At 57.2% G+C, this 22776-nt stretch overlaps 2 protein-coding genes across 2 annotated transcripts; both read right to left on the bottom strand.

Moving 5' to 3' along the window:
* Window positions 1–1046: 1046 nt before the first annotated feature.
* On the bottom strand, window positions 1047–2653 carry CSF3 (colony stimulating factor 3). Its single transcript, XM_045836739.1, has 5 exons — window positions 2641–2653; window positions 2330–2484; window positions 1867–1974; window positions 1588–1734; window positions 1047–1211 (listed from the first exon to the last, which is right to left on the bottom strand). Exons 1-5 carry the CDS (start codon window positions 2651–2653, stop codon window positions 1047–1049), a joined length of 588 nt encoding a protein of 195 aa, XP_045692695.1.
* Window positions 2654–10203: 7550 nt separating this feature from the next.
* On the bottom strand, window positions 10204–22535 carry PSMD3 (proteasome 26S subunit, non-ATPase 3). Its single transcript, XM_045837159.1, has 12 exons — window positions 22146–22535; window positions 19710–19900; window positions 18238–18375; window positions 16454–16590; window positions 15367–15557; window positions 15106–15209; window positions 12771–12885; window positions 12548–12667; window positions 12308–12411; window positions 11904–12059; window positions 10874–10924; window positions 10204–10685 (listed from the first exon to the last, which is right to left on the bottom strand). The coding sequence occupies exons 1-12, from the start codon at window positions 22360–22362 to the stop codon at window positions 10608–10610; spliced, it is 1602 nt and encodes a 533-aa protein (XP_045693115.1). The 5' UTR covers window positions 22363–22535; the 3' UTR covers window positions 10204–10607.
* Window positions 22536–22776: the final 241 nt, after the last annotated feature.

Here is a 22776-nt window from a genome sequence, read left to right as displayed (position 1 = left end):
AGTGCACTGCGGTGTCCTGAGCACTGGCCCAGAGTCTGCCCAGCATCTGCGCAGAGTAGGAGCGAGATCAACAGGGGCAGAGGAGTGCACCCTTGCTCCCCGCACCTCCTCTCCCCGCCCTCGGCCCTTGACCGCCATTCACCTCCCTGCCCCCCAACACCTGGCAGGCACCAGCTGGACTCAAGAAGGAGGAAAGACATGTGCTGGAGGCAAATACTTTATTAATATGGAGTTTGGCTACAGTAGAAAGTGGGGGCCAAGGCAGAGGGTGAATGATTGAGCTTCCCTCTCACACACCCACCACACAATCCCCCCTTAGCTCTTCCCACCCAAGCTCCCCGCCCCCACCCACACGCAGACACGCCCTCCGCCCAGCCCTGCAAGGAGTCAGAGTGCTGACCCTGTGGGGTGGGGCGGGGCGGGGCGGGAGGCACAAGCCTAGGGGTGTCCACAGTGCATCCAGAAAAAGGAGAGATACCCCACGGGTGTCAAAATGTGCCCCCCAAATATTGAGAAAAATTAGTGTTCCCAACAATTTTCTCGTGGGACTCCAGGGTCACGCTTCCCAGCTCTGGCTGCCTGTGCTGGGCTGCAGGCCCGTGGGGGCAGGGGCACGTGAGGGGAAGCAAGCTGGCAGTGACAGGCCGAGCCGCGGCCAGAGCTGGGCGCGTGCGAGGACCCAGCCGGGGAACACTGCTGTTTAAATATTAAACAGACTGTCTCATCTCCCACTCGGGAGATTTCCAGATGCTGCCAAGGGCCCCACGTTGGGGACCCTCGGGGTTGGGGGTTCACTGCAGCTCTTCCAGTGCCCGCCACGGTTGTAGGAACTAATACTTGGTATTTACCTATCCACCTCCCCGTCCAGAGGACAGGAAGACAGGGGCTTTCTCTCTGCCACGGCAGGAGAGTGACGCAGGGAGGTGGAAGGACGGACCCAGGAGTCTGGGATTCCTTTCCACTCTTCCCTATCTTTAAATATTACGTTTAAATAAACATAAATATTAAATAGAGATAAATACATTGGATGCCGAGTCCTAGGATGCTCAGGACTCGGCAAGGTGGCGCAGGACGCGGTAGGCCGCCTCCAGGAAGCTCTGCAGGTTGGCGGCCACGAGGACCCCTCCCGCCCGGCGCTGGAAGGCCGAGGTGAAGACGGGTGCGGGGCCCGGGGTGGCCTGCAAGGCAGGGGCCATCCTCAGGTCTTCCATCTGTGGAGGAAAGACAGGATCCGCAATGAGGCCCCGCCCAGTGGGCGTGGTCACCACAGGCGAGGCGCTGAAAAGGGCTGATGAGCTGTGGAAAGCCACGTGGTTGGCGTGGTTGCGGTGGTTAACGACGGAATCGGGACCGAACCCAGGTGTGTTTCAAGGTCCAGTGATCCAGCTCCTGCCCTCAACTAGGGGGAGTGTGGGAGGGCCAGCAGCAGGAGGGTCCTGGGATGGGTGGTAGCTCCCTAATGCAGCCTGACACCCAGTGCTCCCACCAACCCCTAAAGAACTTGCAGGACCCCCTAGGCTTCCCGCATAACCTGTAGGGGCCAGCTTGGGCCGGGCCCTTAACGGGCCTCTTCCGCTCCAGGCTCACCTGCTGCCGGATGTTGGTGGCAAAGTCCGTGATGTCCAGCTGCAGCGTGTCCAAGGTGGGTGCCACCTCTGGGGAGATTCCCGCCAGGGCCTGCAGGAGGCCCTGGTAGAGGGAGAAGCCATCGTGGAGCTGTTTCAGGCAGCCCGTCTGGGGGAGAGGGAGCAGGAGAGTCAGGGGTGCTGCCTGAGATGCTCCCCTCCGGCCTCAGCTTGGAGCCTGGGGGTGAGGGGTGAGTCCCCCCAGATGATCCCTCCGTGTCCCTCCCGACCACTCACTCACCAGCTGCAGGGCCTGGCTGGAGCAGCTGCTCAGGGGAGCCTGGGGGATGCCCAGGAAGTGCCTGAGCAGCACCAGCTCCTCAGGGTGGCACAGCTTGTGGGTGTCACACTGTGGACGAGAAGGATGCTGAGTGCTGGGGACGCGACAGGGCCAGCCCGTCCTCTCCATCTCTCCGGGGTCTGTCCCCGCCTCCGTGTCCTGCCAGGCCCCTCAGCCCCATTCCCTCCCAGCACTGTCCCCCAGAGGTTCTCTTCCCTGAGCTTCTCCCCAGCCTTTCAGGGCTCCTCTGCTCCTCACCTACCTTCTTCCATCTCCCCGCGCCTCCCCCTCCCACGCTCCTTCCTGATGACTCCTCCACACTGCCCTTCTCCCTCAGCGCTCCCTTCTGGGTCCTCTTTCCTCTGCACCCTCTCAGCAGCATCCCTGACCCCTCCCTGCCTTTCTGCCAGCCCCTGTCACTCACCAGCCTCTCCTGCACGACCACAACATCAGCCTGGACCTTCCTCACTTGCTCCAAGCACTTGAGCAGGAAGCTCTGGGGCAGGTTGCTGGCAGGGCGCAGGGGAGTGGCTTCTTGCACAGCCCAAAGTGCACTGTACCAGAGCAGCAGCTGCAGGGCTGGGGACAGACCAGGGGGCTCAGGAGACATGCTCTCTGCTCCCACCTAGGTCCCGTTCTGGGGGCTTAGGGACCCCTAGCTACTTGACCACTCTAGCCTCCCTCCCATGCCCTGGGCGGGCAGCCAGCTCCTGGATCCTGGGCAGGGCCACTCACCCATCAGCTTCATGGGGCTCTCTGGTTAGCAGGCTCAGCAGGGTCTGGGTAGGTCTGCAGGCTCGGGGCTCTGTCAGGGGCCAGCTCTGCAGGGCCTTTATACATAAGCCCATGGAGGCCCGGGAGGAAATTACCTGGTACTGAGACTAAGGCTTAGTAATAACTTCCTAGGATTTATGCAAATTTGTTGTCCAGGACAATTCGGGGGGAGCGGGTTGAGACAAAAAGCTGTTTGCGAAAGTTTTGTGAAATTGTGGAATCTCTGATTCTTCTTTGACGTCGTGTCCCCCTCAAACTCTCTTCCTCCCCTTAGCCCCACCCTGGCCTGATTTGCCCCAGGGTGTTTGAACGGAACCTCAGAACAAAGGCTGAGCTGCTGATAACAGCGTTGTAGGCTGGAGCCGGGTCAGACGGCTTGGGGAGGAGAGGCAGACCTCCAGGCAACTAGCCCTCCATCCCTTGGCAGAGCTGTGGGGCAGCTCCCTTCGCCGCTTTCCCTGGGGGTGATCGAGCCACCTGCCGCCTGCCCCCCAATTCTGAGACAGAAGAAGCTAGTTGCCCTCATTCCTACCCCCCAGACTCCCAGGAGGCTGCCTCCCGAGTCCTCTGCTGAAGGGCCAGGGGCTCAGGATGGGGACATTAGGGTCTTGCCTCCTACCCCCACCCCACGCTTGGGTGGCGATCATCCCAGACTCTCGTCCCGAAGTGGTTAGCTGGGAACTCCCCAATCCCCTCTGTGACTCATCCCCTTAAGCCCCTGGAATCCTGGCAGAGACCAGAGGAAACCGGATGTCTGTCGAATGAAGCAAGGCCCTTGGGGGCTCTTGGTTCACCTGCCCTTGCCCTTGCTCCTCCTCCCACACCCCCCCTCTCCAGACAGTGTCCCCTGGCTGTGGGGTTGGGCATCTGGGACACGCAGCTGCCCAGGCCCGGTTCACTGCCAGCCAGCGTGTGCGTGCTGCCCTGAGGGGAAGAAAAGCTGTGGGTGGCGAAGAAGAAGAAACTGCCCCAGCTTGGGACCCTACCACCACGCCATGTCGGCACTTGGAAGAAGCCTGGGAGTCTGCTCCAACCCTGGGACTGGGCCAGGGAGGGGAGTGCCTTGTCCAGGGTCAAGGGTCACAGAGCCAGAATTACACCCCCTGCCTCTGCCTGGGGTCAGAGAGCTCTCCACAGAGCGCTCTGACCAATCACACCCAAGGCTGTCATTTTCTGCCCCGTTTACTCTGGAGGTGCCAAGGAACAGAGGCATCTTTACTTGAGTGGGGGTGGCTCTTTGGGAGGACCCATCTCTGGGGCAGGGGTGCCCCCTGGTGGTCACGGCTGGTAGGGTCTCCACCTGCTGATCTGTTCCCATCCTGCCTCTGGTCCCCTGTCCTGCCTGCAGGAGAAGGCACTGGCCACCCCTACCCCCTCCACTTTCAGGCAAAATGCCTATGTTGCCACCTTGCACTGATGGAACCCAGCTTTGGCCCACCACAGGGCTGGGGTTAACAACGGGGGAGCCCGGAGACCCACATGAACAAACATGCCCCTGAAAACCCCCAGAGAACTCAGCCTGCCGTAGATGTGCCGAGCGAGCAGTCAGTCTACATTATCAGATGTACTCCTTTTAATAAGCCTATGAGGAGGGGGCTAGAACCATTTCCCCTTTTACAGAAGAGAAATCTGACCTCAGAAAGCTTAAGCGATTGCCAAGCAGCAGAACCCAGGTCTGCCCGGGGCCAAAGCCGTGAAGTCTTAACCGTGGACTCTCTTAACCGGTGTCCGGCCTCCCTCGCTCCTGACTAGGTCTGGCTGGCTCTTCACCTGCAGTCCAAGTGTGTCGGATGTCCGGTTCATAAAAACATGTTAATTCTAACCCGGGTAGCCAGAATGGCAAAAGGAGTCGACACCATATTTGAAGAAAACAGGCTGTTTCGCGGGGGTAGGGAAGCAGGGGATCGTCGCGCGGTCTCAAGGGCTGGGAGGGGGACAGGGAGTAGAGACCACAGCCAGCCAGTTTTCAGCTCACCGGGGGGAGAGAGCATGCTACCGGTCTGAGACGAGGAGGGAGCAGCCGCTTCCTCGAGGGGCTGCCGTCCCAGGAAGTGTCCGGCACCCGTCCCGCAGGGAGGAAATCTGAGTGTTAGCTGGAATTCTACGCCGGGCACCTTCCGGGACGCATTTGTCATTTCATTCTGTTCAGCCAAGCGGTGGGGCGTGGATTATTCTCGTTATAGACAAGGGGTGACCTCAGCGGAGCGAGGGGCCTTGCCCAAGGTCACAGTCAGCAGCAGAGCCGCTGTGGCTGCCACTCCATGACCCTCCTGTTCAGGCAGCTGTACTTCCAGGAAGACGGCTCAGTCCGGACTCCTGCCTAGCTCAGGGGAGAGGGGGGAGAGCGAGACCTTGTCGTGGTCCACTACGCACACAGGCCGAGCTGGGCCAAGGGTCTGGCTCCAGAGACCTCCAGCTGGCAGCTTCTGAGAGGCTTTCCCAGGTATTTCTCAATGTCCAGCGCTGGTCAGCAACTTCCCCTCACATTTCCTGTTTTCATCTGGCACTCGGCTCGGGGCATCTTTGTGCAGACGCTGGAGTAACGTTTTTTGTTGCGAACTTGGCCAGTGGGCCAAGATATGTACATCCTGAGTTAAGAATGGGTTTTCCATTTTGAAGTGGTTGGGAAAAGAATCAAAAGAATATTTCGTAACATTGAAATCACATGAAATTCAAATCCCAGGGTTCCCAAATAATTAGTTGACATATTGTTTATAGTCATTTTTAAGAAGGACGGAAGTGAGTAATTGGGACAGACCATATTGTTGATGGGAGAGACCTGGTTCTTCTTGCTGATGCCTGTGAAGAATCACAGGTCAGCAAATCTGTTAGCGTGCCATCGGAGTCCATTAGTGATCTGTCCCCACGGATGAGAATGGGCCTAGTTAAGGTGAGGGGGTGAAAGGCATAGGTTCAGGGCAAAGCAGGGTGGCGAAAGTAAGGGCAGCCATAGGCTGGGGTGGCAAGCCCCGGGGTGGCCCGAGGCCAGGTAGCCAGAGAGCAAGTCCTTTGTTCTGAGGACTTATACAGATGGCTGGATGGGAATAAAAAAGTTACATAGTGATTGATGGGTAAATGTGGTGCCAGCTTTCCTGGTGAGGGGAGGACATCACAACCCCAACTTACGTATATGTGGGGGGTCTATTAGCCCAAATCCTTATTTTGCTCCAGACCCCATTTGTTCATCTTCTTGTAAAACAGATATGTGACAGGAGGCAGTTAATTAAAGTTGGGGCAATTACCCATAAGTATTTATGGGCTCTTCTTTGGGCCCTGCGAAACCTCTCCTGCATTTCAGGCCTGAGATGCAAAGCACAGTTTCAAGGCTTTCTTTCCCAGATAGTGGAAACGCTACATAGAGTTTCACGGGCTCCCTCCTTCCCGGCTGCCACGGTGTTCCTTGTGGTGCTGGAACACCTGGCTCAGGACTGCCGAGTCAGCAGGTGAGGCACGCCTCCCTCCTGCTCCCTGCCTTGGTTTACTATTCATGCTACCTAAGTGCAAAATGCGATTTCTGGCCCCTAGGGTGCTCGCTGCTGGCTAGTAACAGCGGCACAGTCTTGGAGTTCTTCCTATGCTGTCTCCTGCCTCCAGGTGGTTCACAAGCCTAGAAAATGTGCTGTCTGGCCCTTTAAGGAAGTTTGCAAACTGTGAGCATGTGTGCAAGGAGACATGCAGAGATACCCTCTGCAGCGTGGCTTGTAAATGGGGGTTGCCCACCAAGGGGAACGGCTAAATGAACTGTGGTCCCTTCATACCCCATACGCCTCCTGCCACCCGCTGGCTGACACTCCAGGAGGAAGGGAGTTCGTGTTATTCCACTGTATTTTCAGTCCCTGGAACAGTGCTGGGCTTAGGTGTCAAGATAAGACCTGGAAACCAATGATGAGCAAAAAGAGCAAGTTACGTTCCTGCGACACATCACTTACAGAGAGTTAAAGACTCAAAACGTGACTATAGTTTGTAGTAAAAGTGTAAACACATAGACGGGAAGCTACCCACTGAATTCATCTGAACGGCTGCCTCTGGGGAAGGGAGGGAAGGGCCTGGGAAATGAATGGGACGGGCCTCCGACCATCTGTGATATTTTCTCATCGTTTAGTTGCTTGTGCTATTACAGTTGCCCCAACTTTTTGCCTTTGGCCCCCCGCCACCGTCACTCCCTCCAGTGACCCCCCTCCTTTGTTCATGTCCATGGGTCGTGTGTATAAGTTCTTTGGCTACTCCATTTCCTAGACTTGCTCTTAACATTCCCCTGTCTATTTTATAACTACCGATTTGTACTTCTTTTTTTTCTTTTTTTTATATCGATGTGTGAGAGACACATCAACCGGTTGCCTCTCGCAAGCCCCCAGCCGGGCACTTGGGCCACGACACAGGCTCGTTGTGCCCTGACTGGGAATTGAACCGGTGCTATAGGACGATCTGCAGGTGGCGACTGCTTGTGCCGGGCCTGGGGCCACTCAGGGGGAGGGTCGGGGCCGGGCTCAGCTGTTGCTTGTTTGAGCGGATTTCGGAAGGTCTGAAGCCTGCGCCTAGCCCAGCCCTTCATGTGGAAAAGCCTCTGTTACCAGCCTGGGTGGGCCCATAAGTTGGATGGGGAGGGCCCTTCGGTAATCGTCAGGGTGGGGCTTACCCTGTGAGCCAGGTTGATGGAGCCTGAGCTATGGTGCCACCGCACTGTGGCTCTGTGACAGGGAGGGTTCAGGAAAGGGACAATGGCCGCTGTCTGCAGTTCTGTCTGGGAGGAAGCTGTCCCCCAGCTCTCTCACCCTGATGCCAGACACTTCCGTTCCTCTCTGGGTGCCACTGGCGCCCCTGCAGCTGACGCCTCGGTGCTGGACCTCTGACAGGGTGAGTCTGAGTAAGTCTGTGTGTGGTGGGAGGCCCTTTAAGAGGAGATGCCTGAGAATCCTACGGCTTCTTCTGCCAACACAATCCCCACTGGTCTTTCCAGCCATTAGTCATGGGGACTTCTCTTCCTGGCACTGGAGCCCTGGGCCGGGTCATCTAGTGTGGGGCTGGGATCCCTTGCTCCCAAGACAGTGAGATGGTCCCTCTGTTTTGTACCACCCACCACATGGGGGTTTGGGACCAGGTGCTTCCATGTTTCCATGTCTCCGCCCCTCCACCCCATCTGGATGGATGTGGTTTGATTCCTTAGTTGTCTGACTTCCATACAGCTCCATTTCCTGACGGTTCTGAGGGATGGTTGTTCTATAATTTAGTTGTGACTTTGCCGTGGTTGTGCGAGGAGGCGAGCTGTGTGTACCTACGCCTCCATCTTCCATCTGTAATATTCCTTCCTGGATTAACACTTTGACCCGATAATAAAATGTTAACACTTACGAAACTCGGGTGGAAAGTACATGGGCATCTGTTGTGCTGTTGTTTGTATTTCTCTGTAGCAGTCTCGTTTAAAAAACAAAACTGGAAGATGGAGGACACCGCGAGCTCTCCAGGCATAAAAATGACACTGTCCTTCTTCAGGGAAAGAAAGCCAAGCCCAAGGGGATGGATTACAAGAAAGTTCCAGACAGCGAGCAGACAGAAATATGGTCAGGATGAGCAAGAACCGGGAAGTCATGGCCAATGACCCCAAGTCTGTGGCAGGGTGGGGCCCTCTCCCCTCACCTGTTACCAGGTGAGAAAGGGCCCGAGACACTTTGGGCCAGGCGCGCTTTAAGGTCTATGAACAACTGTGAGGCTGGGCGTCACCGGGGACGAGAATTCCAGCGAGACCTGGTAGGCAGGTTAGAAGGAGCCTCAGGCAGCTGTATCTGCCCTCTGTGTACAAGCCCCCTTCTCGGACGCTCGAACAAAAGTCACTTTTAGAGGTCAGGTAAAGGTCAGCTAAAGTGGTCAAGGGCCAGGGCAGCCATGTGGGACCAACACTCACCCACCGGGTAAGAGGACCACAGACTGGCTGGTGGGAGGCAGCGCAGCCTGACAGAACCTAACCTGAACTCCGCGTCTCGCAGGCAGGTTCCCAGGCTCCACCCCTCCCAGCAGGGGTGCTCACTGTTGGCCCCTCAGGCCAGTCTCCTGGAAGGGAATTTGGGCTTAGATGTTTTGAATGGGGAAAGAATTAGAATCCTCAAAATAAAAGTGTGGATGCTGGAATGAAACCATCCTCCACAGAGACGGAGGGGTAGATGGGGGGCGGGGGAAGGGCCACTTTGGGAAGCAAACGTTTGCAATTTGAGGGCACAGGGAGCGGGCAGAGGCGCAAAGGCAGTGGGCGGTGCCGGAGCGCTGGGACCCAGGCTGGCGGGACCAGGGGCCGAAGCACGGCCAGTTTAAAACACGCCTGCAGTGGAAACTAGGAGTATGGGAGGATGAAAAATCAAAGTGGGTGATAAACATTGTGTCCCTTTTTTTTAAAGATTTTATTTATTTATTCTTAGAGAGGGAAGGGAGGGAGATAGAGAGAGGAATATCAATGTGTGGTTGCTGGGGGCCGTGGCCTGCAACCCAGGCATGTACCCTGGCTGGGAATCGAACCTGCGACACTTTGGTTCACAGCCCATGCTCAATCCACTGAGCTATGCCAGCCAGGGCTCATAGTGTCCCTTTTCAAACGAAAAAGACTTTATTGAACCCAGAGTGCTGGGCACGGGGGAAGGCGTGGGGAAGACACGAACGCCCTGACCGGTGCGGCTCAGTTGGCTGGGCGTTCTCCCGTGCAGTGAAAGGAAGGTCGCCGGTTCGACTCCCAAAAGGGACTCCCAAACTGGTTGGGAAGGCTCCCAACTACCTTTTGAGGAGCGGTGTGGCTGTGGAGTGGTCCAGGAGCCAGGGAGTCGTGTGGAGAGCCACTCAGGAGGCAGGGAGAGCACAGCAGAGGGTCCAGTCAAGGAGAGGCCGAAGTCACGCCCGCTCGGGTGACAGCGTGGCAGGAAGGGTGCGTGCACAGCAACGACCCCGCGGCCGGCCAGGGGACAGGGAGTAACTCGAGTGGCCCAACAGGGGAGCCCTGCTGGTGGTGGCCGGGAGACGGAGACCCAGGCTGGCATTTCCCTACCCTGCGCAGCTGGTGTAGGTGCGCAGGGGTCGCTGAAAGCCCCCTCCAGCCTGTGCTCACTCTGCTTTCAGCGAGGAGCCCATGCCCCCGTCCATGGGGCCCACCGAGCAAATCCCCACTCTCGACCTCCTGGAGCCAACAGGGAGACCCTTCTGCTCTGCAAACCTCCCCCGAGGGTCCGACTCTCACCTTCCAGACCCTCTAGAAGTCTCGATTCCTAATTTTAGAGCCAGCGGGCCACTGCGTCCAGTCCTTTGACAGGTACGAGAAAGGAGCCCGAGAGGGTTAGTGGTTTGCCCAATACTTGAGAGCCGGTTGGACACGGAGCAGAGCACCCAGGTCCTCCCGACCTGGCCATCTCTGCTGACCTGTTCCCCTCCCCCGCTCCCCCGCCTCCAGCCACAGGGCCCTGGGGCTGCGCCTGTGGCTGGTGCTCCCAGACCTGGAACACCTGGCAGGTCTGAGCGCCAAGTACAGTAATTAACTGGTGCACAAAGAGCTTTGGAGAACTTTTTATTGTTTAAAAATCATAATTGAGGCTTCAAAAAACATATAATCCGACCCAAGTGCCAATTCAAGTCTCCTACGCCCCGGGGGAGCGCACAGGTCTCTTCCCTCCCATCCTGCCGCCCACACCACGGGCCAGGACCCTGCCCTGGGGAGGCCGCCTGCCCGCCCTCCTGCCCCCCATGTGCTGAGCCACCGGCTGGGGGGGCCCCGGGGTGCGGTGGGGGTGGCTGGCTCCGTATGTCCCTCACCACCTCCCCCACGCCCCCCACACACGGCGCACACACAGGCTGGGAGCTGTGTGTGGGGAAGGGGCCAGTTCTCTGGGCGAGGGACCCTGAAGGGGGAAAGGTAACGGCCAGTCCCCATCACCCCACCCCTCCCCAGCCCCCCCGGCTCAAGGGAAGCTGTCATCGTCATCTTCTGCCATCTCCTTGGCAAACTCCAAGTCTTGCTGCTCTCGCTCACGCCGCTCCTGGGGAAAGAGAAGGAACGGGGCCTTGTGCCGAGGGCCAGTCGGGCCCCCTCGCCTCGCCCAGCGCTCCGCCCGGCCCGGCACACCCCCAGGCCGGGGCCGCCAAGGCTTCCCGGCTGCCCCGGACCTCCCAGAAACCCCTCCTCACTCCCTCCTGCCGGCCAGGTCTACCCTCCAGTCATACTCACCTCCGCAGACTCCAAGTCCTTGTTGTATGATTTGGGAGGAAACCTCATGGCCTGCAGCAGAGCAGAGAGAGAGGCAGGTGAAGAGGCACTGGGCGGCACAGGTGTACGGCACCAGGATGTGGGAGCGACAGGCTACCCGGTCTCGGGTTCAGCGTACTGGGGGCGCCAGGTGAGGCAATGAATTCCCGCAGCACCACGCAGGCAATGCGAGAAAGAGAACGGGAGATTCCAGAGGCATAAACGGCTGACCCTCCGGATGGAGCAGGCAGGGGGCGGCAGAGAGCGGAGGAGGAGGGAGGAGGAGGGACGGAGCGGACCGGTTGTGGGGATGCAGGAGAAGCAGTGAGCCTTCTGAGTCCACGCAGAGGACTCACGTGCGGAGAGGTCTGGCCTGAGTTGGCAGGTGCACGGGGGGAGAAGAAAGAGGGGATGGGAGAGGGAAGGGGGGAACAGTGGGGAGTGACGCTGGAGACAGGGGACAGACCACTCAGGGCCTCGTGCCCCAGGGAGCACGGCCCATGCCCCACTGCAGGCGAGGCCGCGCTGTCCCCGGCCGCAGGGAGGAGGCAGGAACACACAGAAGCCACACACACCAGCGCTGACCTCCGTGCCCCGGGTGAGACTCCGCAGTCCCGTGGAGCTAGACCCCAGCCCTGACTCCCGCAAGGCTGAGACTCACGAAGCGCCTTAGGGCAGTGGTGCCATTTAACCTGTCACCCCTGCGAGGCAGGCAGGGCAGGTCATACCTACCATCAGCACCGCAGATGGAGAAACAGAGGCTCAGAGAAGGCAAATGACTCCGATCTGGAGCCAGTCTAGAGCCCTAAGCTCTGAACTCTGTCCTCCTTGAAAGTGCCACAGAAGGTGCCATAGCCCCGCGAGCAAAGTCCTCTGCCCCCTGGTGGCCTCTGCCCGGGCAGCAATGTCACAGAGACCGGCTGGGCACTGGGCCCCCGGCCCCGCCAACCTTCTCTGCGGAAACCCTGAGCGGGGAGGGCGGGCACGCGGCTGCCCGCGAGGTGCCTCTCACCTTGACGGACATGTTGTGGATGTCCAGGCAGAAGGAGATGCGCTGGTGGAAGGCGAGCTGGGGCTCCCGGGTGGAGTAGATGTCAATCATCTCCTTGGACTGCACGTAGCCCTTCTCGTGGTTGATGCTGGCCTCGATGACGCCGTCCCGGATGGCCTGTGGGCCCCGGGGGGTAGGAAAGGTCACCGAGGAGCCCCTCCTCTAAGTCCTGGACCACCCTGCCCCCTCTCTCGGTCCTCCTTACACTCTCGCACGCCCACTCACTCTCACACACGTACACTCCTCGCTGGCAGCTTCCCGGCCGCACTGCACGACTCGCAACCCTGAGGAGACAGCCCGCCGCCCCCCCCATCCCCCCAAGGGAGGCAGGACGGTGACAGCTGCGGTCCCTGCACCAGCCCCACCTTGGCCACGATGAACTCCGCATCCTCCGGACTGTCCAGCTGTAGCTTCTGGGCGATGTCAGCCAGGGAGATGCGGGAGTAGGAGAGGCTGATCATGCGCACACCTGGGAGAGGGGGAGTGGGAGCGGCGGGGTCGGCTGGGCACAGACCCTTCGCCGCCCTCGGAACCCACAGGGTGTCCTTGTCCCCCGGGGGGGCCTGGTCTGGGTCCTGCTCCCCCAGCGCCCCCCGGCCCCCGACCTGTCTTAATGACGTTGTGCCGTAGTCGGATGATTAGGGTGTAGGTCCCGTCTGCTTGAAACTTCTCCCCAAACTGATCCAGGACCTGGTTGAACTTGGCTAGGTTTCCCGTCCGGACAGCTGCGGGGGGAGGGGGCAGATCAGATGATGCGAACGGGCACGGGCACTCGCACCAGAGGCCCCGGGTGCGGGGGTCTGGCGAGCCCGGCAGGGCCGGCCTCACCTTGGGTCAGGAGGAAGTAGGGCATGAGCGAGCGCTTGAGCGACGGCTGGCGGAACTGCAGCCGGTCCGGGATCTCCCCCAGCAGCAGCTCCACCACGATGAGCAGCTTGTGCACCTGGCGGAGCGACACGGAACGCAGTGGGCAGGGGTCCCACCGGGTAGGAGGGAACGAAACGGGTCTTCAGTTCAGTCAGACATCCTGGGAAACGGGGACTCTGGCACCGGGACTGGGCCCCTGGAGCGACGGAACGTCCCGGAACCCGTGCGGGGCAGGGAGGGAGTCGAAGCTCCGCGTGCGCAGCCAGGGCCCCGCACTACCCGGCCCCGCGCATGCGCACTGCTCTGCAGTGTATCAGAGGCAGAGGAACAGGGTGCAGAGACCGAGGGGACGGGCGGGAGCCAGTGGAGAGGCTGGTTAGGGCGGCGGAGGGCCACCGGGGTCTGTTTGGACACGCCGAGGGGGAGGCGCCAGCGAGTGTAGGTCTGCACAGGGGCGCGTGGCGGAGGTTGGGCCCGTAGCCCTGGTGCTCCTGAGGGGTCAGGCCTAGCATCACGGGTGGAACTGTGAGCCCCAAGTTCACAGGTCAGAGCCCTAACTCCCCAGCGCCTCCAAACGTGCCCATGTTTGGAGCCGGAGTCTCTGGTGTGGTGGTGAAGGCAGAATGAGGCCGAAGACCGGGCCCTGGCCCAGCGCGACTGGGGTCCTCACGAGAGCAGATGAAGATACAGTCCCGGGGAGGGCAGGCCTCCACGAGCACGTGAAAGGCTCTCGGAAGGACCCAACCACACCGACACCCTGGCCTTGGACTTCCAGCCTCCAGCACCACAATGAAACACATTTCTGTTGTGTGAGCCCCCCCGCCTGGGCACGCTGTTTGAGGGGGCCTGACAGACCGCGACAGCAGCGGACTTGAGTGAAGCACCGTGGAGGTCGGAGTTGAGCCACGAGAGCAGGAAGACCACCCCAGGAGGGAGTGTGGACTTCGCTCCCGATGAGTAAGCTTCCGGAGCGTCCTGCGGTGGACCCCGCGTTAACCTGGAGGCCTCTCTTCTCCCCCTCCCCTTGTGTCGGGAGCCAGCTTCTCTGCCCCGGCTCTTCGCCAGGTGCCTTCCCGTTTCTCCCGGCTGTCCCGTCATCTGCTCGCTCCCGTCTGCCTGGGTCGGGCGTGCCCCCCCAGCCCCCCCCCACTCCGCTTCGTCCCCCCCAGGCAACCACCCCGCCTCTCTCCCGCGCCCTCACCAGCAGACCCCTGGCCAGAGACCGCACCCCGGCTCTCTCGGCTCCTTCCTGCCGCCTGGCCCCACCACGGGAGACTCGGAAACCTCCTTCGCCCGCCGTGAAATAGGGTCTGAAAACACTGCTTTAGCCTTCAGCCTCTGCCCCGCGTGCGGACGCCGTCTGCGCGTCAATCACCTGCACCTTGAGTGGTTTTCAGGAAGAACTCAGCGCACGCCCGACACGGAGAGCAATCTGACCATCTGCACACGTGCCCTGCGTGTCTGAAAAGCCACTCCTTTCTGCGAGAAGTACTCCCGTCTTTCAAACACCAGGTCAAACTTAGTATTTTTCTTTAAGATCTCTTGAATTATTTGCCCAAAACCAAACCTTCCTTTCCATGAACTTCCGAACAGAAACCGACCGAATCTCCTGCGACACTGACCTAGTCACTGTGTATCTTCAGCCTGATCGCTCTCCAGGGCACTAGGGAGCTGACACCGTGTGAAGGTCGGGGTGACACCGTGTGACATCGCGTGGGAGGCTTACAGGTGGGAGAGTCGGGCCCGAATTCGGGCTGCCAGGCCCTAAGCCTTTCGGAGTCACAGTTCTTTCTCCCCGAGGGCACATACCGCTTCTTATCCCTCTCTGCTGTGCCTCCCAGTGACCACGTACCAAGGTCAACACTCAAGCAGAACCCAAAACCAACAGCCTGTGGCGCCTGATAGTTCTTGGGGGCCAAGGTTTACCTCCACTGGAATCAGTCAGCCTCCCAGAGACTTTCTGGGGTCCCCGGCCACAGGCAACCCTGCTCCGCATGGGCACGTAAGGGACCAGCTAAGGCCCGAGGTTCCCCAGCAGTCTGTGCCCGCGCCTGGGGCAGCAGCCGGGGAACTGGGAACATTTTAACCCTGCCCACCGGGGTCTGAGCGCCAGCCGCCACAGGCACAGGCAACGCCTGCTTCCTGGGCTCCGGACAGTGCTGCGCAGAGACGTTTGACGCAGCTTTCTGGATGAGGGTTAAGGAAGCCCCCCCTCGGCCCCCATGCAGGGACGCGGGACTAAGGTGCGATCGCAGGAGCGTGTGGCGGGGGGTGGGGGGAGAGCACTGCCGCTCACAGTCTGCTTGAAGCCGACGGCCGTGTGCTGAGGGGCCTTGCGCAGGGCGTTGGTCATCGTCCTCCGGGCCTCGGAGTACTCCAGCTGGATGGCTTTGATCCGCCCTGGGGTGCAGGCGAGGAGAGCGGGTCAGGACAACGGCGCCACTGCAGCCCCTTGTGAGCCAGGGCGCCAAACGCGCCTCGTAGGCACCCAAGTTTTAGAAAACGCCAGCCGAGAAAGCCCGAGACACCCCCGGCCCCAGGGCCGGGCCCCGCTCACCTGTGTAGTAGAGGTACCTCGCCCACTCGTTGTTGTTGGCCTGCTCCGGGAACACGGACTTGGACACCAGCTTCTCGGCCTGGTCGTACAGGCTGTAGTGCAGGTAGTTCCGCAGCAGGAGGTTCAGCAGCGTGGCCTGCCCGTCGGCGTCGTGCCGCAGGGTGGCCGTCCGTAGCCGCGCGTGCAGGAAGCTGCACGAGGGAGAGGAAAAGATGTCAAAGGTCTCAAATAACAGCTCTTCAAGCTGCTTCTGACCTCTCCCTTCGCTCTCAGTTCCTGAAGACGCGACACAAACGGCTTGTCTGGTCATTCACAGAACGGTCGGGGAACCATTCCAGGCCCACAGAGAGGGCGGAGCTCTGCCCTCAGCAAGCCCGCACCCCAGCGGGGCAGGCGGAGGGCGCCGTGGGCAGGGAGTGCACTGTGCTGCCGGAGAAACCAGGGCGAGGGCAGTGTGGACAGTGGGCAGGAGGCAGGGATGGTTTTGACGGCTTGGTCAGAGGACTCACGGAGAGGCACAGCTGGCGAAACGATCACACAAAGCCTGCAGCAGCAGCAGCAGCAGCAGGGAGAAGCGCGTTCTCGCAGAGGGAAGAGCCCGGGCACAGGCTCCGGGAGGCGTGTGCCCGACAGGCCCGAGGGGGAGCAGGAGGCCAGGGCGGCGGAGGAGCGAGTCGGGGGAGCAGTGGGAGATGAAGTCACGGAGGCAGCGACGGGGGTCGGGGCACGTCGGGCCTTTGGCTCTGCCCGGGGGAAACGGGGGCCACTACAGGCTCAAGCAGAGGAGGGAAATGTTTCCCAGCCTGTCACCCCACTCTGGATCTACCCGTCAGTCCTGATGCGGGGTGAAGGGGAGAGACTCGGGGACAGCTCCTCACAGCTCCGTGGTCATGTCCGGTTCTTCACCTAACAGCCGTCTCTCTTTCCTCCCCTCGCATGGCGGGGCTCGTTAACCACTGCCCCCATTTCCTGCTGGGCACTGTACACCTGCCAGCTCAGTGCCCTCTGCACGTCCACAGCTCCATGGTAGTGGCTGACCACATCTCCAACCCAAAAGGACGGGAGAGACGCCCTTGGCCACCCGTACCTGCGCACCACATCCAGCTTGTCCAGGAACTCGTAGACCCGGGCGTGGTAATAGTAACACTTTGCAGCCACCAGGTCCAGGGCCCGGCGGTTCTGAGTGCTGATCTTCTGCATCAGATCATCGGAGATCTTCTGTGCCTGGGGAGGCAGCCGGGAGAGAACTGAGTGGTGGTTCCTCACAAAGGTAAACACCGAGCCATCACATGAGCCGGTGGCAACTGCCTTTCTAGGCATATATCCAAGAGAATGGGAAACATTTGTTCACACAAAACCTTGTATACAATGTTCATAGTAGCATTATTAACAACCAGAAAGTAGAAAGTAAGTGTCCAGCACCTGATAACTAAACAAAATGTGCTACATTCATACTCTAGAACATTATTTAGCCTTAAAAACGGAGTACAGCCCTGGCTGGTGTGGCTCAGTGGATTGAGTGCCAGCCTGTGAACCAGATGGTCGCTGGTTCGATTCCCAGTCGGGGCACATGCCTGGGTTGCGGGCTGGGTCCCTGGCTGGGGGCATGTGAGATGAAGCTGCTCAATATATCTCTCATACACCGATGTTTCCCTCCCTCTCTTTCTCCCTCCTTGTCTAAAAATAGATAAATAAAATCTTAAATATGCATAAACCAGAAAACGTTATGCTAAGTGAAAGAAGCCAGACACAAAAGCGACCTGTGTAACCGCATGTATGTAAACAGGAACATCCACGAGGCAGCGCAGTGGTTGCCAGGGGCTGGGGTAAGGGGAGAATGGAGAGCGACTACTAATAGGTATGGTGGTTCTTTTCGGGGTGACTCAACTGTTCTGGATTTGGGTAGTGATGGCAGTTGCACAACCTTGTGAATACACCAAAACCCACCAAACTGTACACTTTAAAGGAGGTGAATTATATCTTAAAAACCACTAGCTGCAAGGAAAGGAGGAAAAAAAACAACCCCAAAACAGCCCAGGGAACTAAGGTGTGGGATCTGTCATTTCTCTTTCTTTTAAAAAAGTTTTTATTTACTTAGTTTTTGAGAGAGGGAAGGGGAGAGACAAAGAGAGGGAAAGAAACATCATTCAGTTGCCTCTCACACGCCCCCAACTGGGGACCTGGCCCACAACCCAGGCACACGTCCTGACTGGGAATTGAACCGGGGATCTTTCCTTTCACAGGCCAGTGCTCGATCCACTGAGCCACACCAGGCAGGGCGACCTGTCCTTTTTTGAGCATGCTCTTGGGACAGCGGATATGACTGACAAAGAAGCTGGCCCAAAGTGGAGGGAGCGGTGGAAGTGTAATATACTATCCAAAATGGAGTTATTCAGTTCCATAATGAGCTGTTATTTACTGAAATATTGTGAAAGCTTACTATGCACAGGTCATTATGCTAATTATTTTTACATATAATTTTATTTAATACCAACAATAATCTTATAATTGAGCACCGTTTCCCCCACTTTACGTTCAACTAGGAGAAATTAACTTGCCCACGGTACTGCTGAGATTTGAACCCAGGGAGTTCCGTCTCCACACCCTCTATGTTCCCAAAGGAACCCACTACACCAGTGCTGCGCTACAGCCAGGTGTGCGGAATGACCACTGCCCGAGCTCGCCCTTGGTGCCCAGGGAGAGGCCGAGGGGTCTTCTCTGGCTGTGGGTTAGGGGCATTCCCACTGTGGGAAGAGGCCGGGGGCGGTTAGTAGCAGGGGTCTTCTCCATCTTTCTCACTAGAGGCAATCTCTCCCGCGAACGCCTCGCACTGCTCGGGACACGTGCATTGCTCTCACGGGTCCCAGGTACCTCTTTGTAGCGCTTGCTGTTCATCAGGAAGATGACCACGAGGAGCTGCAGGTAGGCCTCCACTTCCGGCAGGAGGGGTGCCGAGGCGGCTTTTCCTGTCCGGGGACGGAACTGTAAATCAGCTTCTGTGTCCATGGGCTGGGGGAGGAGAGGAGTCGCCGCGGAAAAACTCGGTCAGGCCAGTCAGCCAAAAACTTACTAAGCACTCACTATGTACGGGGACTACTATTTCAACAAGTACAGAATGCCTCACATGTACCAAGGCTTTCCTCAGTGCTGGGGGTAAAGAAGATGAGTCTCCGTCTAAAGGGAATCCAGGGAGCTGGCAGTACCATAAACAGAGGACGTTACAGGAGTATGACCGACAGTGTCACAGGATGCAGTGGGGCTGGAAAGGATGTTGTATGAGCCGCACAGAGCCTCCTGCCATCTGAGTGAAGAGATTAAACCGCCCCACACCTGGAACTACTATAATTGTACCAGACAGGTTTAATAAGGTGACATAATTCTAGAGATTAAAGCAAGAATAATGAGACAAAATTTTTTTTGTGTGTGGGAACAAAAGAAATTTGGGTGAAACTGATTTATACACAGTACTTAGTTTTAATCACCCAAACCAGAGTGATGTGAACAGCTCAAAAAGTGATCACGACGGTGAGTTCAGGGATGTAAAAGTTAAAAACCATCCCAGGTGGGGTTGAGGGAGGGGGCTCTCCCCCCTCCCAACAATAAAGCCGTCACCATTCCACCTCAAGGGATTTTCTGAGCTTTCCCATCTACAGGACAGACTGCAAGGATACAGGTTTTAGGGAGATGAAGGTGGGTGAAGGGAAATGAGGTTGGAGACGGAGCAGGACCTGGACCACGTACCACGAATGATATGGGGGTTTTACGGCCAGAAAGGAGGAGGAGAGGTCCCTCCCTGCACAGACACTGCAGCCACTATTAAACCAACTTCATCAGCATTCGCTATGTGCCAGACACCATTCTTAGAGCCTCATCCATGCTCCTCTCCCACCACGGCCCCCAAGATCTGTTCATCATCTTTAACAAATGAAGAAATGAGGCACAGGGAGGTTAGGTTACTTGCTCAGCTCAAGTCCCACAGGTACCAAATGACAGAGGCTGGATTCCATTCCAACTCTACCTCCAAACCCTGTGCTCGTGACCACTGTTTTATACGCCCTGCATGGGGGACCTCAGGGGCAAAGAGGTGGTGGCACCTGCTCCTAGGACAACAGAGATGTCACCCAGCTGGAGGAGAGGGTCTGTGTGGGGAGGCAGTGGGAAATGAGTCTGGTTGGAAGGTTCCTGACTCCCAGCTCCTTCCCCTGACTCAGAAGAATGACACTGCGGGGTGGAAGGATGGCTCCTGGGCTCACGGGCAGTAAGTGTTAAGATGGGCTGCTTTGGTTCACTGCTCTGCTACAACAGGTAGCAAGACAGGTCTTTAGGATGCACCTGGCACTCACCTCCTCCAAAAAGGACAGCAGGAAGTCCCGAGTGGTGTTATTTGAGGTGAAGAAGCCGTGCACGGCCTTGTACAGAACGTAGTGGTTGAGGCGGCGCGATGTGGAAGGCAGCATCCGCAGGGCCCTCAGCACGAACCGGGGCTCCTTGCCCGAAACTGCCTTCTCCAGCTGTTTCACGTGCTCCTTGATGTCTGTGAAGGACCAGAGAAGAGAAAAACAGTGTCTCTTCCACATCCTTCTACCCCCGCACCCTGGCCCGACTCCAGGCATGTAGTTCTCAGTTCTCAAGAGCCTCTTACAAAAGGGCGGGATGTGGCTAATCACCTCTTTTGCCCTAATAGGGTTAAGCAATAGTTATGGAAGCCATACAGTGATTTTAAGACATCACCAACAGCCAGAGAAGAATAAAGCTGGGTGTGGGAAGGAGAAGAGGATGTCAGAAACAGGACGAAAAAAAAAATGATGAGAAACAAACATGGATATTTATCAGATCTCTAAATAGGAAAATACTTTCTAAGTGTAAACAATGGGAGAAATCACACACACACACAGACTGATGAACTCGATCTCAAAAAAAGAAAAATACATATAAACAAATGTGATCAAAGACTCGAATTCTTACTCTACAAAGACCCTGTATAAATGATTAAGATAAATATGGGGTGAACAGGACATTTCTGCTAGTACAATATAAACCAGAACAGTTTTTCTGCACAACCCCTATCCAAAACCTTAAAAACATTTACCCTTTGATTCAGGCATATAATATTCTACACTGAAGAAAAACTTACAAAGGTAGGTGGAAAACACCTGGGCACAAAGATGGCAGCTGCATAGCTATTTATAAGAGTAAGAAACTAGAAACAACTTAAATGTCTAATAAGGGAATGCATACTACATTAATGGTATAACATATTATATCATTAACGATATAACAACAACAGCTAATATGTATGGAGGGCTTACTATGGGTTCATCACGTGCTAGCCAGTTTTAAGCATCTTCATCTTCAGGACAACCCAGGGAAGTAGATACTGTTACTCTCATGATAGAGATGAAGAAACTAATTCTAGAGCCTGCATTCTTAGCGACTACCTCGGGTCCACGAATGTTTCTGGAATAAATCAAATACTGTTTGTGGATGTGTTCAATGAAAGCGCACAAATCACCTGCATTTAGTTATGCCTGTTCCAACCTGTACACGTGACACAGTCTCAATCACGGGAGAGCAGTTTAAAACTTCACAGGACAAAACGGTAACCAGGGTTGATTTCCCCCACCCCTGCTATGTTTGAGGCTTCTCACATTTTCTAAAATTCTTACAATGAACATGAGTTACTTTATAATAAGAAACGAAAGTGTTTATAAGAAACATAGGTACATACCCAACAGGTAAGGCTGAGTGGTGCCTTTGCCATCGGCTATCATCATTTCGGGTAAAAAGGTTATTTCTTAGCTGCTGATCTGTTCCCCAACTTTAGAGTTGGACCTGATGCAGTCAGCTCTTTCTCGGCCTCAAACACACCACTCAGAAGCATAACTTTGCTTATCTCAATGTTTCTGAGCTAGTTTCTCAAGCAGTTAAGCAGAAAGCAAACCCAAAAAATAGTCCAGTCCCACTTGATCCAGAACAGAAAACAGAACCAGGCTCAGAGTGGGAAGCTCTCACTCTGCCCACACCAGACGTGGCCAGGATGCTCTAACTCGGAAAGGGGAAATGTGAACTTGGAGGAACAAGAGGACGGTGGGAAACTGGGAACGGGGCATCTAGGAGAAAAGAATGGGGGATTGGTATAGAGTTTGGATAGAAGGCGAGTGTTAGGAACTCAAACAAAGGTGATCTGTAAAGTTGAAAGCGTGGAATGTGTTTAAACCCTTTAGAAACAGCGTAGGAGTAAAGGCTTGAAGGGAGAGGGGAAAACAAAAGATGGGGTCGTTTAGCACCTTAATTACATAAACAAGGAAGCAAGATACTAGGTAGAAAGGGCTCTTTTAGGGGAGTTTGCTACAGGTAGCTAACACAACAGAAATCTTAGTACACACTTAGAACTCCGGGGCCAGTATTCTGCGTCATCCTGACCCCCTCTGCACACGTACAGACATTGGTTTCTAGAGGGATCAATCACCTATCACGGCGCTGCGATAGAAATGGGAGCGGGTCAGAGGGGCGGACTAAGGAGAGGGAGTTTACAGGCCCAGTGAGACGGAGTTCTAGATGCAACCCCGGGTGGGGCAGGTGCGGCCAGGGGAGTCCTGAGCCTGGGGTAACTGGGGCTGGAGACAGGAGTGTCAGGGCGGTGGGAGCGGACACCTGGAGGGGAGTGATCCTTAGGAACAGGGGGTGGTGGAGGCTGCGCTGGGGTCCCAAGGAGAAGCCGGATCACCGGGTCGCTGTCACCCTTGACTATGGTACGTGCCCAGCCCAAGTGGTCGTACCCTCCAAGGTGATGGTGTCCAGCTCTCGCTGGGAGTGCTCAGTTGCCATCGCCGTCTTGCCGTCAGCCTCCCCCGTGGACCCACCACCTGTCGCCGCCTCTTCTTTCATCTCCACATCCTGGGGGCCCAGGGGCGGTGGTGGTTCCTGTTCCCCTCCGCCGGGAGGCGGCTTCGCCTTGTCCGCGCCGCGGCGGCGCGCCGAGCCCTCCTGCTTCATGGCACGAAGGGTCGCGGCCTAGTCCGGAGACTGAGGCCGGGGCCTCGCGTGAACCCTCGCAGCACGGAGGAGGAACCGAGCCGGGCCTGTACACGAGCGCGGGATCGCGTCGGGCCGCACGATGACGGAGCAGCTGCAAACCCCTTCCCAGCGCTGGGTCTGCTGGGAAACGCCAGGCCCAGTTGGCTGATGGCCGAGTCAGCAAAGGGGAAAGAAATCAACAGCCGAGGTGCAGGATGGGGGAGGATCTTCGGGCAAGGAGCGGGGAGGAGCCTGTATGGGTTTGTGGGGCTTTCTATGGAGTGCTTAAGTGTGTTGATTTTCTTTTATGCTCCTCCCGAGTGCGTTTCTGAGCTTGTCCACGAGAGGTCCCCTCAGGCTGCAATCTGGACTACGTGGGACTCTAAGAGCCCT

The sequence above is a fragment of the Phyllostomus hastatus genome, unplaced genomic scaffold, assembly GCF_019186645.2.
Source record: "Phyllostomus hastatus isolate PE091 unplaced genomic scaffold, TTU_PhHast_1.1 phas_contig_210, whole genome shotgun sequence".
In the NCBI taxonomy this organism is placed as follows: domain Eukaryota; kingdom Metazoa; phylum Chordata; class Mammalia; order Chiroptera; family Phyllostomidae; genus Phyllostomus; species Phyllostomus hastatus.
The sequence above is the reverse complement of the archived record's forward strand: the minus strand, read 5'-3'. Positions and strand labels throughout refer to the sequence as shown.

Coding starts and splice junctions, on each gene's coding strand:
- CSF3 (XM_045836739.1), bottom strand. Junction 1,735..1,866: donor CCAGCCAGGCCCTGCAGCTG/GTGAGTGAGTGG, acceptor CCTCTCCCCCAG/ACGGGCTGCCTGAAACAGCT. Junction 1,212..1,587: donor CCACCAACATCCGGCAGCAG/GTGAGCCTGGAG, acceptor TTTCCTCCACAG/ATGGAAGACCTGAGGATGGC.
- PSMD3 (XM_045837159.1), bottom strand. CDS start 22,362: ATGAAGCAGGAGGGCTCGGCGCGCCGCCGCGGCGCGGACAAGGCGAAG. Junction 15,558..16,453: donor AAGCTGGATGTGGTGCGCAG/GTACGGGTGGCC, acceptor TCCCTCGTGCAG/CTTCCTGCACGCGCGGCTAC. Junction 12,060..12,307: donor CGGAGTTCATCGTGGCCAAG/GTGGGGCTGGTG, acceptor CGGGGCCCACAG/GCCATCCGGGACGGCGTCAT.